The sequence below is a fragment of the Cygnus atratus genome, chromosome 2, assembly GCF_013377495.2.
Source record: "Cygnus atratus isolate AKBS03 ecotype Queensland, Australia chromosome 2, CAtr_DNAZoo_HiC_assembly, whole genome shotgun sequence".
Lineage (NCBI taxonomy): Eukaryota > Metazoa > Chordata > Aves > Anseriformes > Anatidae > Cygnus > Cygnus atratus.
Window position 1 is genome coordinate 99,819,353 of NC_066363.1, and position 17,671 is coordinate 99,837,023.

Here is a 17,671-nt window from a genome sequence, read left to right on the forward strand (position 1 = left end):
ATCTTTTCAAGAAGCAAGGTTTAGGGAAACTTTTTTCTTTTCTTCTCTTTTTCTTTCTTCTCTTTTCTTCTCTTTTCTCTTTTCTTCTCTTCTCTTCTCTTCTCTTCTCTTCTCTTCTCTTCTCTTCTCTTCTCTTCTCTTCTCTTCTCAAAAAAATAAATAAAATAAATTGCATAGCATACTAAGAAATACTGGCAAATACTAGATTAGTTTTCTGATACTACTACTAAATTAGCTCATGTAGGAAGTACGCACGAGTTCCTTAGTGATAAACAGTATAATATAATTCAGTATTTTCAGAGAATGTATAGAATCTAAAATACTGTAACATGGCAGAAGACAGAATATTTAAAAATGAATAAAATGAATTAAAAAAAAAAAAAACAGAAAAGAGTAAATATGAACACGAACCACCTGTAAGACACAATTCTCAATGAGTAGTTAGATAGTTGCAGATCTGGAAGTAACGCAAGAAAGGCTAGAGGCATACTACAAGCAAGTTACATGGTTTCTTTTCACCAATCTTAGTACAATGGATGTTGAAGGGATTCTTATAAAAATAAATCTCTGGAAGGTAATAAAGATTAGATACTGTCAGAGCTTAGTAACAAAAAAAAAGATGAATCAGAAACAGAATTGGTAAGACAATTGGTAAGACATTGGAACCAAAAAAATGCATGCACAAGTTGGGAATACATGCGAAACAGAGCACTGATAATTGCTCTATCCATGCTTAGCTGGACAGAATTATTTATTTATTTTATTAAGAGTGCAGTTGTTTCAAGAAATTTACAAAGGCATATACAGAATTCAAACTGCTTTAGAATCTCCCAAAAGACACAGAAAACAGTCAGCCATTCCAAATCTAGTGATGAGTTAGTGATATAAAGACATTTCATAAAAATCTTCCAGGGAAATAATTGATGGTAAGTGTTGTATATCTTGGTTAGGAAAAAAAAAAATCACAGCAAAATGACTGAGATCTCTAAATTACACTTTAGTGTAATTTAGTCAGAAGCAAAGAGGTGATTATAAATCAGGAAGTCAACAAGCCCTTTGAGGAAAAGTTATGCTTCTCCAATATTCTTCCAACTTGAGTCTAGAATTTAAGCAGATGCGTTGTAAACATATAAATTCTTTCATAGTTTAGAGATTGTTTTAAAACAACAAAAATCAATAAGTATAATAAACAATGCTCTACTAAGTATTATATTATGATATTTTTCTTACACTTACATTGCTAAATCCACATTTTTATGTATATAGTAGCCCAATTATCTTCTCAACATTCCCATGAGGCCGGGAGAAAGTAAGCCTATTTCATCTTCAGGAAACTGAGGCATGGAGAGGTTTATAATCAAAGAGAAGAGCTATGGAAACAAAATATGACCACTTTTGTAAACCCTAATCCAGTATCTTAAGCCATGAGTTGTTCCTCTCATTAGTAAGAAGGTGTTTGAATGTTCTTTATAGTAAAGACATGTCTTTATCATATTAATTAATTGCTTATGAAAAGATGGTTAATAAGCTGAAAGGTGGCTTAATACACAATTGAAAAAGACTTTTAAAATAGCTCAAATTGGAAATGTCTAAGAACAATTAAGAAAGGAAATATTTAATCAAACATTTTCTATGATGAAGATGAAATTCCATGTTGACAAGTCTGGGGTAATGAGCAGTACAAGAAATAGCCTGAATTCAATAGACATATTGTTATAAAAAATAATCATTTTTGAAAAAAAAATCTCATAATTTCTTACAACATTCTTGCTTTCTACTGTGTGTCCAACCACGTTCAAAAGTTTGGATTCTAACTGGCTAGCTTAAAACCTGTGATAATATCAACTGTATCAGTATGTAATTTGATGAAAACCATGTATACTGCACAACATATTCAGCTCTACCTGTTTCTGTCTTCTAAAAAGATCAGGAATAGATATGTCTGAAAAAAGTCACCAAAATAAATAAAAATGTCTCAGTAACCATACTTTAAAAAGTGATGGTTTTGGAAAAAGGCAAAAAGAGACACACCGAAGGACAAATATACATATATATACATACAGTAGTTAAAATAACTTATTTGTTCAAATTTATTCTTTTTACAACATATAGATATGACAGAAAAAGATAACGAAGTGAAAAACTTTTCCTATATCTTTTATGTACTCATTGACATAAGATATTGAGGTTAAAGGGTTAAAAAAGATTAGTTTTTTTACTAATTGCAATATCTTTGAGGCAGGATAACAGTATATGAAGTGGATAATCTTTGCTAATCCAGAACCTAAACATCCGTTAAACTTGAGCATAAACCAGAAACATCTCTATATACATATTATTCCTAAAATTAATATTAAGATTTCAAAAAACTTGGAATAGCTTCTCTCTGCTGTTGAATATCAAGCATCAAACTAGGGGGACTGTTAATGTGATCCAGAATAGCATTCCCACATTCCTCTCTCCTCTTTGTATGTCTTAGATAATTCAGTGTGCGAGGTTCTGACATCTTTGTGACCTAAATTTAAATACATATATGGATCAACGGGTTCTTTCTTGTCTGCTTGCTTTCTTTCCTATTTATTTATTTATTTATTTATTTTTTGCTGTCATACACAATCTAGGGCAAATTCTGGTGGCTTCTCTCAAACACCATTCCTACTGACTTTAAAGGACTTGTGTGAGGACTGTAGCATGTAGTCTGTTGTAATAAAATTGAATTTCATTTAACGATACAATTTTGCCCCCTGTATTTTAGCTCATCTTAAATGTATGCAAGTCTTTTATCATTTCAAAATTACTTTGGTGAAGTAAAAGAGCTGGCAAAAATTGCCGTGATCATACACTCTGAGTTTCTAAAAGGGAAAAGGATTTTTGATTGCAGTGGAGCCTATACTAGCAGTCAAAGGCATAAGAAGATCAAACAGCTAGAACTTTCTTTTTCTTTTTCTCTCTTCCCCCCCCCCCTTTTTTTTTTTTTCCTTCTATTTTGGTAGTAATGACAATTAGCTGTTGGAACAACTAGGAATTTTGAAGTCCAGGTTGGATGCCTTTCTAAAAGAAGTCCTTTAGGTCATCCAGAAGTCATGGACTCAGTACAAAAAATATTATGCTATAGAGGAGCTTCTGGTGAGTCCCATCTGCCTTTCAAAATGCATTATTTATTTATTTATTTATTTTGGTTCAGTCTTATTGGGCATATAGAGAATGTAGGAAATAGCTGAGTGTACACTCAGCATTAAATTCCCTGTTGGCCCCAATTTTACCCTTATTTTGCATATTCATGACTCTTACCTGGCAAAATTTGCAGCTGCTCAGAACAACCGCAGCAGCAGCAGCATTAGCCTTTGCCAGACTGCAGAAAATTTGGCACATGTGCTTCAAAGGGAAATATGCACAGGAATTTCTGTAGGAACAGATTTGTTGGTGCTAAAAATATGTGGGGAGAGGGATAGACATAGTTTAGACAATATATTTTAAGAACTGATTTGGAAATCTAGTATCTTATATGTTTTGATTAGTTGTTTATATATATATATATATATAAGTGCTTGTTTATAAATATAGGTATAGACTAGAATTGATTTATGGAGATATAAAGTAAATCTTCCACTGTATATACTTTTGGATATTTAAAGTTAGCTCTCTTGAAGATCTTCCATATTTTTGACTTAAGACCATTAAACACTTTATTTCTAGATATTTCACTGTACGAAAAATCTCATGTCAAAGGCCTCTGGTATTTCATGGTGATTTTTGTGTCCAAAAAGTGTTCATCAAAATGAGGAAAGAATCTTCTTTCAAAAGGAGGTTATAAGTGATTTACTTGTCAATAATAGCTGAACAACCAGAAACATCAAGGACTATTCAAAACTATCAGTTCTGTACAGCCCAGATAGATGGGGGTAGGTGTTGAGTTCAGTGTCTCATTTCCATGCTACTGCATAAATTGAAACAGATTCTTTTGCTTAACTTCAGCTGTCAGTTATGGAGACCTAGAGGCTGATCAGAACTAAAACCTTAATTGCATGTTTGTTGCTGAAAATGTTCTTCTGCAAGTTGGAACCCAATATCTTTTATTTTCATTGAATGTAAAATCTCAAGATAGCACTTGTGTAAGATAATTAGATGAAAGATGACAAGACATGTAAGCATTAAGAAGTCTTTCCATGGTATTAAACATCTTTGAAGACAGATAATTAGAAGCTAAATATGGAAAATTTTAATATTTGAAGTACAATCACTTTATGAGATAGCTTCAACATATTTAATTTGGACTTTATAACATCTTTTTTTCTGACATTGTAACCACCAAAATTTTGTTTGAAGTTGTGAATATGATTTACCTGTGAATGAGGATGCCAGAAGTGACCACTTTGTCCCTCCTTTTCTGATTAGATGGCCAGATTCTGCTCCAGTGTGTAAGAGATATATATTCTCTTTTTATTGTTGTCGCTGCTAGTTGTTTACTCATTTTATTTTTTTTATAATTATACATTATTCTTAGTCATCATTCTGTACTTGTTATCACTCTATTTCTGTAAGTTTTAAATTTGCACACAGTTTATTGTGGAAGGCAAAACTGTGGCATGAGGCGTGTTCATACAATACCTGCTTGATTCAGTTCACTTATAGCAAAGAAACCCTTTGTAAAAGTCAGAGTATAACTCTAAAAAGACACCTTTTTTTTGCTAAATGGCAGCTAAAGTTGGGAGTATTAATCATGTGTTTCGTTCCCTTACTGTCATTTTCAGGAAGATCTGAATCACTTTTCTTAGGCAGATTATTGCAACCAAAACATCTAATTTTTTGCTCTAAGATGAAGCATGGAAATGTATTTGAAAGCACATAGTGGAAAGGTAGCATGGATACTTGCGCAGTATTCCTTCCTATCTTTGCCCAATATTCTGTAATCACCACAGTCACTGTAGTTACAGAAACACAAAATGTTACGTTCCCCAGACAAGTTAGGAGAAAGAACCTAGAACCATTTGGGCTAGTGTGCAGAGCAGGTTGGGACATAGGCTGTACCAGTGCTAATACTAAAACTTAAGTCAGGCCTAAGACTGATTGGCACAATCTAACATCCTTTCACCTTCCTAGTGAATAGTACATATCCAAACTAGTTGTGAATAGCCCTTGACCGATGAGGACCACCACATCATGCCTAAGAAAGTTTTTGGCAGTTCTGACTGGCATGGGACAAAAACATGCCAGGAGGTGTTTTTAATGGTTAAAGGAGTGAGGACAGTCAGTGGCTCAGCCCCCAGCCTTGTTTTATTTAGCAGTGGAGAAGCAGTGCTGATGAACTATCAATATTCCATTGTTGCAGTGGTGCAGCCTGTATACATGGGAGACCTGGCGAAAAGTCAAATCTTCCTTGAACTTTCCTTGAGCTGGTGTGATTTTCTGTGATCTTTTAACAAGAACTGAGCTAGACTAGAATAAGCCTTATCTTGACTTTGTTGAAAAATAAATAAAAATAGAAGAGAGTAAACTATAGCAACATGTTGATCCTAAAACTAGTTTGCAATGTGAGATTCAGAGTTCTGTATGGATACTGTGAAAGTTGTGTAGTCTTTAACAGGCCATACTTTTACCGAATCAGTTGATTTTATGCTTAAGTTTGTACAACTGAGTTTCATTTACCTTTTTACAAGTCCTTTTACAAGAACTCCTTTTATATTATAGTGAGATTATAACGGACTTTAAGTTTTCGTTTCAACAACAACAACAACAACAAAAATATGTATGATATGTATAACTCAGAGAGGGCCTTATGCCCATTCTTACCATATGTTAAATGAGTTTTGGGTTCAAGCAAGGCTTGCTAAGGATTTAACTTGCTTGCTTTAACTAGGCTTGCACTGGTAAGCCTTAGCATAAAATGGAGTAGTGAGACCTAACACTGATAGTTTAATGAGGACAAACGTGTTATGTTAATGGCATATACACAAGAACGATGGCAAAGGTCATTTTTGAAGCAGGTATCTCCTTGTTGCCATGGAAAGCGGAGTAGCTATATGCTGTGTTAAGATGCTGTTTGACACTAACAGTACTAATGGAATTAATCTTCATATCTAGCTTGCAATATTAACAAATTAAAATAAATCTTTAAGTAGGATAGTAACATATTTTGGATAGTGAGTATATAAAACTTACAAATCTTAATAAGAATTCTCAAGTTTACCCAAAGTGTTACTCTGTTGGAATTTCTGATACTTAACTCTGTAGTCCCTAGATGAATGATGAATAGCTCTTAACAAATCTTTTTGCATAGAATAGGGGCATACAAAATATAATCGCAGACTGAAAGGTGATGATTGCTTTCTTCTCCCCTAGTATTTTTTAGTTAAGTTTAAAACAATATTTATTGTAAATATATGACACTGAGAATAGAAACATATGAAAAAAAATCAATGATATCTTCCAGTTATTCAGACTATTTCTATAATCTAAAAGATTTATTTCTGTATTTAAACCTCACCCAAGGTAGCATTAATTGTCTTTACAAACTTTATTCCCTGATTATAATTTTTTTTCCCACTTCCAAAATAGTTTCATTTCCAGGAATAGTGAATTTCATATAATTCCACATAAAGTTTTAAGTTTTGATTTTTCTATTAAACTTGGATAGACAAAAAGATCACAGGATGAAAGTATTACAGAGAAATACATACAACTCATTTACCTACAACTTCCTTTAAATAACAGTGGGCCAATAGTAAGTACTTTCTTAATTGTGAACTTGTTCAATTTTATAGCAGTAGGTAAGGAGTTTGTATTTTCTATGTTAAATCTTTCAATAAATAGGAATCACACAAACATATTAAAATTAGAAGTAAAACTATTAAAATATTTCTTCTTTTCAAATAACCTGTGTTATTAATTTCAAAGTTAACTCTTCAGAATCTTATAAAATGAGCCTCTATTAATTTATATAAGATAGTTGCAACAGGGATCTGTCTGATAAGGGTATAAGGTTTACCTTGTATCTACTTATATTGTTCATTTTAATTATTCTCATTTCTTACTTGACTAAGGAGCTCATCCCCAAAAATTCATCTTCAACCATTTAAAAATGTATATGTGATCTATTTTCTGGCCATGTTGATCATTTTCTCACTGTTCCTGAGGTAAGAAATAAAAGGATATTTGGCTGCCAGAGTGGCAGTAGTTGCCATGTTAAGCTTATGCAGTAAACTTGGAGTTTGATCTTGTATATTTTAATGTGAAAAGAATGATAACTTGGGCAAAGCTCATAGCAATTTCAGTCTCTTCTAATATTTGTAAGGTGTAGAACATGATCCCATGAGAGGTGGAAGATGCAATGACACAACAAAACTTTGTCTTAGCAGAAAACTTTATTAGAAAAAAAAGTATATTACACCAAGATCTGTAAACATACATCCAGTGTACATTTTTAGCTATGGACAGGATTAAGTGCAGGAGTACATACCCCAGGGATTCTGCATCTTAAAATTTCTAGACAAAACTATGATTTTCTCCTTTTAACAAAATGCTACAGTTCAAACAATAAGTGTTTTTCTTTTTACACAAAATGCCAGGCAAATCTTGTTTTTGAGATCATTGTGACTGCTACTAGCCTATGAATACTGGTACTAAGCTATGAATAAAGACTATTATTATTGTTGTTGTTGTTGTTGTCTGAGTTGACCACTATAAGTTTCCTCAAGTTTTTTCTGCAGAGTATTCTTTACTCTTTACTTAGTTAATTTTGCTTCATTGTTATTCTTAAATGAAAATTCACTTCACTTTTCCTAGGTTATAAATGAGATGATTATATTCAAGCCAGTCATTGACTGCTGTACATATAGGAATAGAATGTGTGCTTAGTCCTATAGCACAGTTCCGACCAGACTTTTCTTCATCTTTGTGATCATCAGGTTAAAAAATATTCTGATTAACTTTTCCCCTCAAAACAAGACTGGTTTTCCAGATATATAAGATTCTTTGAAAGATTTTGTGCTTGAACCAATTGTTCCTAGGCTGTATTTTGTTTTACATCAAACATCTCTCTTTTAGTTTCACTAAAAACTACTGTCATAAGCACTTCTAAAAGAACAGATGAGTAAGCTTATGATGCAAAATCTAAAAAAAAATATGTACTAATTTTCAGAAACAGAAAATACTGTTTTTAAGGATAATGTTGATGCATATGTTAAGATTCATAAATATATATATTTAATACTCTTAATTTTTTTTCAGATTTTAAGGATTTTGGTTCAGAAAATAATTTCATTTTCTTTTCATTTCTAGCCGCCCCTAGACAATGCATTGAACTACACTTTGATGAAAAATATTCCATAGAACCTTCATGGGAGTGTAAATTTGACCATATTGAAGTACGAGATGGACCTTTTGGCTTTTCCCCAATCATTGGACGTTTCTGTGGACAGCAAAATCCACCTATGATAAAATCCAGTGGCAGATTTCTGTGGATTAAATTTTTTGCTGATGGTGAGCTGGAATCTATGGGGTTTTCTGCTCGATATAATTTTACACCTGGTGAGTACAAAACATCATACTTTTTAATAGAAAAAGCTTATCATACTAACTTTGTTAATGACGTATAATTGTGCCATTGTAATTAATATTAATGAGGACTATATTTAATATCAAAGAAAGTATTCATAGATAAGAAAATGGTATAAGGTATATATCTTTTGCATAACTAGTAAGGCTAATTCAAGGAAGAAATTTTCAGTACAGTTTTGTCCAAGATACATATACTCAGCCTCTGTAGTTTTTAAAAGAATTGTTTTCAATATAATTTTATAGAAAATCATTCAAAATAATTAATGGGTAGTTATGTGTTTCTTGCTTGATTGCTGGACTGTACAGCTTTTCCTTCAGAATGATCATTGAGAAAGTATTCTAATAAAAAAATCTAATTATCTCCGGAAATTCTATTGTTGTTTTTCCACTTCATCAATCATTTCCCTATCTGAGAAGTAAAGCAAACTGTAGCCATAATTGTGAGATTCAAATACTAAAAGCTATTAAGTATTTTTCTAAAAAAAAAAAAATAAATAAAAGGATGTAAATCTTAATTGTAATTGCACAATTATTCCCTTTTTGTCAATTTTTAAACTCAATTAACTAAAATAAGGTAAAATTCTTAGGCAAACTTCCCATTCTTTTTTTCCCCCACTTATTAACAAAAGATTGCTGATCTTAATTTTCATTTTTGGCTGAAGCTACAATATATTGCACTGCACTGCTGTATTTGACGTAGTTCTGTACTTTCTTGTTTTGAGTGATGAGTCATACCTTAATATAGCCTACTCCAAAGCACTATAATTATTATGTAATTTTGTCAATTATGTCACTATTGTTTCAACTAAGTTGTTGTGTTAGGTGGAATGATATTTTTTAGAATATCTACTAAAATTAACTGGCTCAACATTCTGCTTGCTAAATTATTCCACTAGCACCATAAAAGATACCAGGACTACTTGAGTGTTCCTTTCTGTGGTCTTCTCTGATGCAAGGAAAATAGTTATAAAATTACACAGGGTAGTTCAATATTCTTTTAAATCAAATATACTGTATTCCAGAGGGAAAACATATTTAGAAGGTTTAAAGAGGAACAGAACACAGAATTTCTTTGGAGAATAACCTGAGAGCCAGATAAACATATCTATTGTACATGCAAAGACAATTTTTTCCATACAGTTCTCAGTGGGTTTTTGTCATTTTCCTCACCATCTTCCCCAAAAGTTCTTTCCTTTAGATTTCATGTCCTTGTTTCAAAGAGATATGCATTATGAGTGAAAAGATGTTCATAGCAGGACCTTAAGCTTCTTCCGACTAAAAAACTCTCAGGTGAAAAACAATTTAATGCACCATGTTTTATCCTCATTCATTTTCTCCTGATGTAGGGTGGTTTTCTACACTGAGATCAATGTTTTTTTTGATCTATATTACTGTAGCAGTATAAATTATTCCCAACTTCAGATGCAATAGCTATCTCGTTTATTATTATTATCTCTTCCTCTTCCTCCCTTCTCATAGTTTGTAACAGAAAGCTATACAAATGGTAATGGGCTTCTATGAATATTGGCCAGAATGAGGATATGATTAATTTAACAATTGCGAAGCAGCACTGCTGCCTCCTTAATCACCAATAATAGGATGAAGTTATCTTTCTAGACGAATTACTTGACCAGCTGTTTATTAGGTGGAATGGATTAGGCCTGACATTTTGAGATCCACTGTCCAAAGGTTTGCAGTGAAAGGGATGACTGTCAACTCATCAAAGAGTGACAGCATTCAAAAGTGTGTAACAGAGTAGCAGAGAGGCATTGGTTCCAGATATTATCACTCAAACCCTCTGGATCCATTTTGGGTAGTGACTACTTCTGAAATTAAACTATTTGCATAGAAAAGATCAGAAGAAAATTTTCAGCTAACCTCTCTTTAAAAAAAAATCAATAATATGATATATGTATAAAAAAAAGGAAGAATTCTGGAACTTTTCTTTCTAGAGCAGATGTTGCTCAGGGAGATGCAGTTTGTTGCCTCCATCTCACTAAGTGCAAGCAACAAACTCCGTCTAAATGCAGTCTTGTGTAGGAGGCTTCCTCCATCCTGGTGGTGAGAACAATAGAGGTGTCTGTTTAGTACCATCAGTCTTTGATGGTCCCCACTTGAGTGGTCCTCACACACTGCTGAAAAGTTCCTCGACTGCTACCTTTGCTGGTGGTAACTAGATCAAGGCTTTTGCTTGTTGCTAAAAAGAAATGTGATGTTGAGTGTGGTTATGTGTGTGTGGAAGTATGACAACTTAAAAAAAATAAGTAAGTAAATTTTATCTAAACTGAAGCTGCGACCATTTATTACTATTTGGCTGGTACATAGAGAAACAGGAAAAGAAATTATTTACTATGTCTCCAGGGTGTACATAAATAGCTAACTGGACGAAATTGGAAGAAAAAGATCAATTAGGGTAACTGGACAAATGTTCCAATGAAGACCTATTAGTCTGTGCAAAAGGAAAGAGCCCTGTCACCTGAGGCTTTTTAAAACTAGCTAGCATTAAGTCCTAAAAAAATAAATTATATAGAAGAATTCTAAGGAATAAAGTAATATTTTGCATTTACTAAGCCTTTTCTGTTTCATAATTTCTTTGATCTCTTGGAGTTTAAATGGTCAGAGTCCTAGACTCTGTGCAAAGATTGAGCTTCATCAACTAAAGCAAAACACCAGTGGAATTTCAGCAGTCTGTCAACAGGTTGGGATCTCAGGCATCTTGAAACAAGCATCACTGTCTTGTCATAAGCTCTGTTCTGTATAAATAGAACAGTACTTATTTTTCTCAAAGCACTTTTCAGCACTCTGAAAGATGAAATCTAGCAGAACAAATGAATTTAATAATTCCAGAACTCCGCACAAAACCAAAACAAACACTCTAAATAAGAGAAATGGAGAAAAGATTATATTTATGTTTTCATTTTTATAATTTTTAGGGTTAAGCAAAAAGTGTTTGAATAAAGTTGTATATACGGTATCATGCCTGAATATTTTTAATGTAAGGGAAGGACTTCTCTTTTTCTTTTATGTTATTCTAGGTAAATGTCAGTAATAACAACATGCAATTTGGATGTAAAATAAAGTTTCAAATATTTTGTACATGTGAAAGTTAAAAAATCTCAGATATGATAGAAAGAACATCTCAGACTACAATATTTTCAGGTTGTTCCTTGATTCATTCTGAATACAAATCAGATTGGCTAGGGAAAGACAACACAAAATGAATCACATGTTAAATGTCCCTTGCTCTTGTTTCATCATTTTCAGGATCATTGAAAGGCCTATAGCACAAATTTCATTTCACATCTCTGTGTCCTTGTACACCATCTGTTATCCTCATTTCTCCTAAAAAGTTAGTGTCAAGACCATTTTCTGAGGTGATGTTGAATCACTATTTTGTCTAGTCCGGTCTTGCTGTTTCAAGCATTACTTCAATGGGACTTATTCTTGAAAACAATTCTTCATGATTCATTTTTTTTAAGCATAGACAAGGATTCAGACAGAGAGAGGACATATTTATTTGGGCTGTGTTACTCAGCTGGAATAATCAGATTTTTGTTTATCCCAGTCCCTGATTTTGCAGGACAGTGGCTTAAGATAGCACATCATTACTTTCAGTTCCATCACTTAATAGAAACCATCTGTGTTTTTATTTAGCCTCATTAATATAAAGGTCAGTCAGTAATGCTTTCTGTTCGACTGCCCGATAATGGAAAAATAAAAAAAAAAAACTTCATACTCGTATGCACTGAAAAGTGGGGCATAAAACTGTCTAAACAGAACAATGGTACTTTTACTTCAACATTGTACTGGTACAAGTAGCTGTAGAAAGTCAGAATATTACAATAATGACATCATTGAGGAAAACAAAAAACAAAATGAAAAAACAACCAGGTAAAATTCACCCTGACTGGGGAAGGTCCATATTTTAGGACTGATGAAAAATCAGTATTATAGGTGCACTGAATTCAACTGCAGTTTGAAAGAAGTTAGATAAGATGTTGTCAAGTCATTTTGACACCTAATGTCCATGTCCTGTCTGTGTGTATTTAAGCCTCCCAGCCATCTGGGATAGGTGAAGAATATTTGCAAGGGCTTGCTCACCTGCTTTTATTTATTTTATTTTATTTTATTTTATTTTATTTTATTTTATTTTTTAATTTAATTTAATTTAATTTAATTTAATTTAATTTTATTTTATTATTTATGCTTTCCATTTCTCTTCAGAACTTGGTCTCATTGCTTCCAAGTTAACTTCAGTGACAAAAATTATTAGTCAATTTGTAATCGATTTAAGTTTTCTGAACAATTAACCAGTCATATATGTAACTGTGAATGTGTCAGTCTCGTCCTTTGGGAAAAGAGTTGGTTTGAAATTAGTGAAATGACTCGCTATAACCTTTTCTTTAAGCTTTTGAGCTGGAACAATATTTTTTGTTTTTGTTTTGTTTTGTTTTGTTTGAGTTTATTTTATTTACTCAGGTTTGTAGTCCTCAGCACTTCAAATTGCTATAAGCAGCTTCTCTGAGTTATGAATTTTTAATGTGTCCATACAAGTGTGCAACAATCAGGCACTACATTGCCATTTATAATAAATGTATTAGGACTTCTGGTCTTGTGAATAAGAATGAATTTCACTGTAGCATCTAGGATGATAAATTTTCTTGTTACAATTAAAATCATGATTGGCTACATAAATGTTGTATTTTCAAGGGAATTTGTTTTGCTCTGTGCTACAGACTCCATTAACTTCTATGAACTGCAGGCTTACGCCCAGAGTATTTCAGTACCATGCGTATCAGAAGGTAATGGAGTAATATGTTCATTTTAAATTTCAAGTTTAAAAGAATTTATTTCATAGAGCAAATGAGTGTATATAAGATCTTACAGGATTCTCATGTTCCATAATACCTTTTTATCACATCCTTATTTTATTTTTTAAATTATTATTATTATTATTATTATTTATATTTTATTTTATTTTATTTTATTTTATTTTATTTTATTATTTTCTACAAACAATCAAAAAACAATAGAAATAGAGGACAGTTTTAAGTATTCGAATATTGCGGGGGGGGAGGGGGCGAACTATTGCAGGGTTTTCTAACAACTGCTTTCACTGAGGACATGAGAATTACATTTGCGTTGACTGTGTATAAACATCGGATGGAAGGGGCTTTCTAAGTCATGTAGTGTTGTCTCACTGGGATTGCAAGCAACATGTTTCTAACTCATAGCATAAATATTCAAATTTGTTTTCCTTTATTAATGGATCTTAAAAGACTTTGTTTTTTTTATCTGGTTATTTTCTGCCTCGGACATTCCTATGGAAGCCCTGTGTCAGAATCCAAATTATTATGATTTCTCAGATATAATTATTCATGGCCAGTTTATGTCTTTGTTTTCTTGCACCAATATTACTTGTTGGCTTTGAAATACCTTTTGTTGTTGTTGTTTTTTGTTTTTTGTTTGTTTGTTTGTTCCCACCAGGAGTACCTGCCACTGCAGCATAAAGATGTTAGTCATATCTTTTTTAAGATGTCAATTTGCTTGGCTGCACAAGCCAAATTCTTCTACTCTCTTTATGCCATGGACTCTTTGTTCCACTTGCCACCAGTACCACCCCACCTCCCTCCAAGAGCCTCTGTGTGTCTTCCACAACTAGCTGAACACAGACTTCTAGAGGAAGTTTACTAGGACAGTGTAGAGTAGTATAGGTACAAATAATTATTTTCTACTTCCACAACTTCTCTTGTTGTATATGTGAGCTTACCAATAAAGGTCATTATGGTGTTGCATTGATAAATATTATTTACAGAGGAACCACATTTATCTGACAAAGAATCTATCCTTTCAGAAGCATCTGGGAGGAAACTAACAAAATTAGATGAGAGTTCAAAAACAGTACAAGAAAAAAGAAAGCTTTTTAATATTAAGCAGCAGTTTTACAACATGATTCTAATTCTCAAAATAGTTTATAGTATTACTTATTTCAGAAATCTAGAAAAATCTTAGAGGCAAAGGAGGATTTTCCTTAAATATTATCCTTTTCACAGAATCACAGAATCACAGAATCGTCTAGGTTGGAAGAGACCTCCAAGATCACCTAGTCCAACCTCTGACCTAACACTAACAAGTCCTCCACTAAACCATATCGCTAAGCTCTACATCTAAACGTCTCTTAAAGACCTCCAGGGATGGTGACTCAACCACTTCCCTGGGCAGCCTATTCCGATGCCTAACAACCCTTTCAGTAAAGACGTTCTTCCTAATATCCAAACTAAACCTCCCCTGGTGCAACTTTAGCCCGTTCCCCCTCGTCCTGTCACCAGGCATGTGGGAGAATAGACCAACCCCCACCTCTCTACAGCCTCCTTTAAGGTACCTATAGAGGGCGATGAGGTCTCCCCTGAGCCTCCTCTTCTCCAGGCTAAACAACCCCAGCTCCCTCAGCCGCTCCTCGTAAGACTTGTTCTCCAGACCCCTCACCAGCTTCGTTGCCCTTCTCTGGACTCACTTGAGCACCTTTGTGACTTGTGACATTTCTTACATTTTTTCGCCTAAGGATACAGTTTCATCTTTGCATTATTACTACACTGAATTGGTGAGCCTCAGGTTTGATATGGAGTGGTTTACCTTTGCTTTAAACACTGTTGCAAAGTGTAGAAATAAGTAGTGAGCCCATGGCATTTATTTTCCTTTTCAACCATTTGATTTGTCTGTAACATTTTTGAAGCATTTGGAAATAATACAGAAAGGAAGATAATACAGAATTTTTACTGAACAGAAAGCCTGGATAGTCTTCTTCCACAAGTGTTTGGAAGCAAGTTGATTACTACAAACATTTTCACATATTCAGAATAGCACTTCCAAAACTTATAAAACATCCTACTTGGTATTTATTATTCAAACACTTTTACACCTATTTTCTTCAGGGAAAAAAATAAGAACTTCTTACTTCATATGTAGCAAGTAATGAGTTTTTGAATGCTCTTCAAAGCTGTTTCAGCAGATTTTCTAACAGTTCTACTGGGATGCATTTCTGGGTGATTGTGTTGTGGCCCCATCTTGGCACTGTTGTCTGTTGGTGACCTTGGCAATGTGAATGTGGAATTAAAGCAATTTTTCTTCTTATCCATTCCTTAAGCAGCTAAATTTTCATCTTTATGTATTGTATCTACAGGTTTCTGAGGTTTATGGCCAATAAATCTAGACAGTCATCTCAATCCTTTTGTCTAATCAGCATGACTGTGGCCCTTCTGTTAGGCAGAGAAGCTATTTTCTATTGTAGCCACAGACCTGTAAGTGGTCTAATTCTTTAGCTGTCCCTATGTGAAATGATGCTTTTATGTTAGACACAAAAACATGTTTATATCACTTGTTTTCTTTCATCTATATTTGATAATTTGACATCTGCATAAGTTCAAGTAACTGTGATGTTTTATTTTTTATCATCTGTTCTTTTACTGAAGTATTTCTCAAATCTAACACCAACAAGTAAACCTCCTTACTGACATATATAGCTTTCCATAGCAGGTTTTTGTACTCTTTGAATAGTTCTCTAATTTTCCTTAAAGAAATTGACACAAAACCTTCTTAGTAAGTTCTCTGTCCATTGTAACAAAGAAAAAGTTCTTGCCCAATAAGTAGGAGCTCTTATTCTACATAGTGTAGTCTTTGAAAAAGTCAGTCATGTTTCTGTCCCTAGAATTGAATATTTTTACAACATGCAAGGGTTAGTAAATGTGTTAAATTCAAATATACCATCTGTCAGCTTTCAGTATGTATACTCAACAATTGTTTAGCACTTATTTATTTTCTTATGTTAGTATTTATACTTTTTGTCAAGAAATCCATTCAGAGGGTCTCTTTTTCTTACCAGTACTGAGGTGGTTTTTACTGAATATTGTTTTGTATACTTTCAACTCCAGTGGGTATATGTTGTCATCTTAATATATATTTTCTGATATTGAGTGATATAATCTATGTTGATTTGTTTATTGGTTGTTAACTAATGAAGACCATGTAATTCTTTCATCTTAAATATCACATATGAGCTTCTTTGGTGCCCATATCCAAAAGTAAGACTGTACTTACTTCAACTTCAGTAGAAATTTTGTCCCACCTTTTATCTATGCATTTTATCTGTTCTCTTTCTTTCTTATGGGATATCAAAAACCTTACAATCTTCAATATATTATTATAGTGGTCTTAAGGGATAGAGAAATACAAAGTATTTTCTGTATGAGGAATAGAAATACAAAATTATTGTGAGGTAGATGGCAACTGTATGGCTATGCATGAAAGCAATAGAAAATCATGTGCTTGAATCAAGTTTCTAAATACATGGACTTATTTCTAGCTGTTTTTCCCTTTCTCTCTCGCAGTCTCTCTGTATAATAATATCCTAACTCAAGCTATTGACCAGTTCTTTTTACTACATACACTTTTACCTTATATATATCCATTAAGGATTTATGAATAAAGTCTATCTCAGTAACTGTAACTGAGGTATATAGCAAATTGAGGAATTAAAAAGTTAAGATTTTAAGCAAAATCTTAAAAGAATCCAACTTTAAAATGAAAATTTATAATTAAGGTTATGTGATGATGATAGTGGATTCATGCAAGTCACCTAATTATTGTGAGTCCTGTGCAATGTTTGTCAATGCTGAGTAGATTAAAGATTGTTTTTTTCTTTCTTCTAATATTAATTCCCTTTGAGCAACGATATTCCTTTACAATCTCATGAGTAGAACATTCTTCAGGTAAAAAGTGTAAGGCTGAGAAAAAGTTTAGTCACCAAATATAGAATGCCACAGAGCATCCCTATTTAAAGTTTGAGAATCCAAAATTTGCCAGGTTCAAGTAATCTATTTCTTCAATGTCAAGAAATGTAGCTTACACTGTATCTTGCAGGTGTCCTACAAGTTAGCTTTGAAATTGAAAATAGAAAGAAAGAAAGAAAGAAAGAAAGAAAGAAAGAAAGAAAGAAAGAGAAAGAAGAAGAAAAGAAGGAAAGAAGGAAAGAAGGAAAGAGGGAAAGAGGGAAAGAGAGAAAGGAGGAAAGAAAGAAGGAAAAGGAAGGAAGGAAGGAAGGAAGGAAGGAAGGAAGGAA

The 17,671-nt window shown here is 33.1% G+C and overlaps 1 protein-coding gene across 1 annotated transcript in view; it reads left to right on the plus strand.

Annotated features, from left to right (window-relative positions):
• The window catches only part of NETO1 (neuropilin and tolloid like 1), a 70,590-nt gene that overhangs the window by 5,934 nt on the left and 46,985 nt on the right, over positions 1 to 17,671 (plus strand). The window contains exon 4 of the mRNA XM_035550574.1: positions 8,278 to 8,526. Coding sequence (XP_035406467.1) covers positions 8,278 to 8,526 — 249 coding nt within the window. The remainder of the gene's footprint in view (positions 1 to 8,277; positions 8,527 to 17,671) is intronic.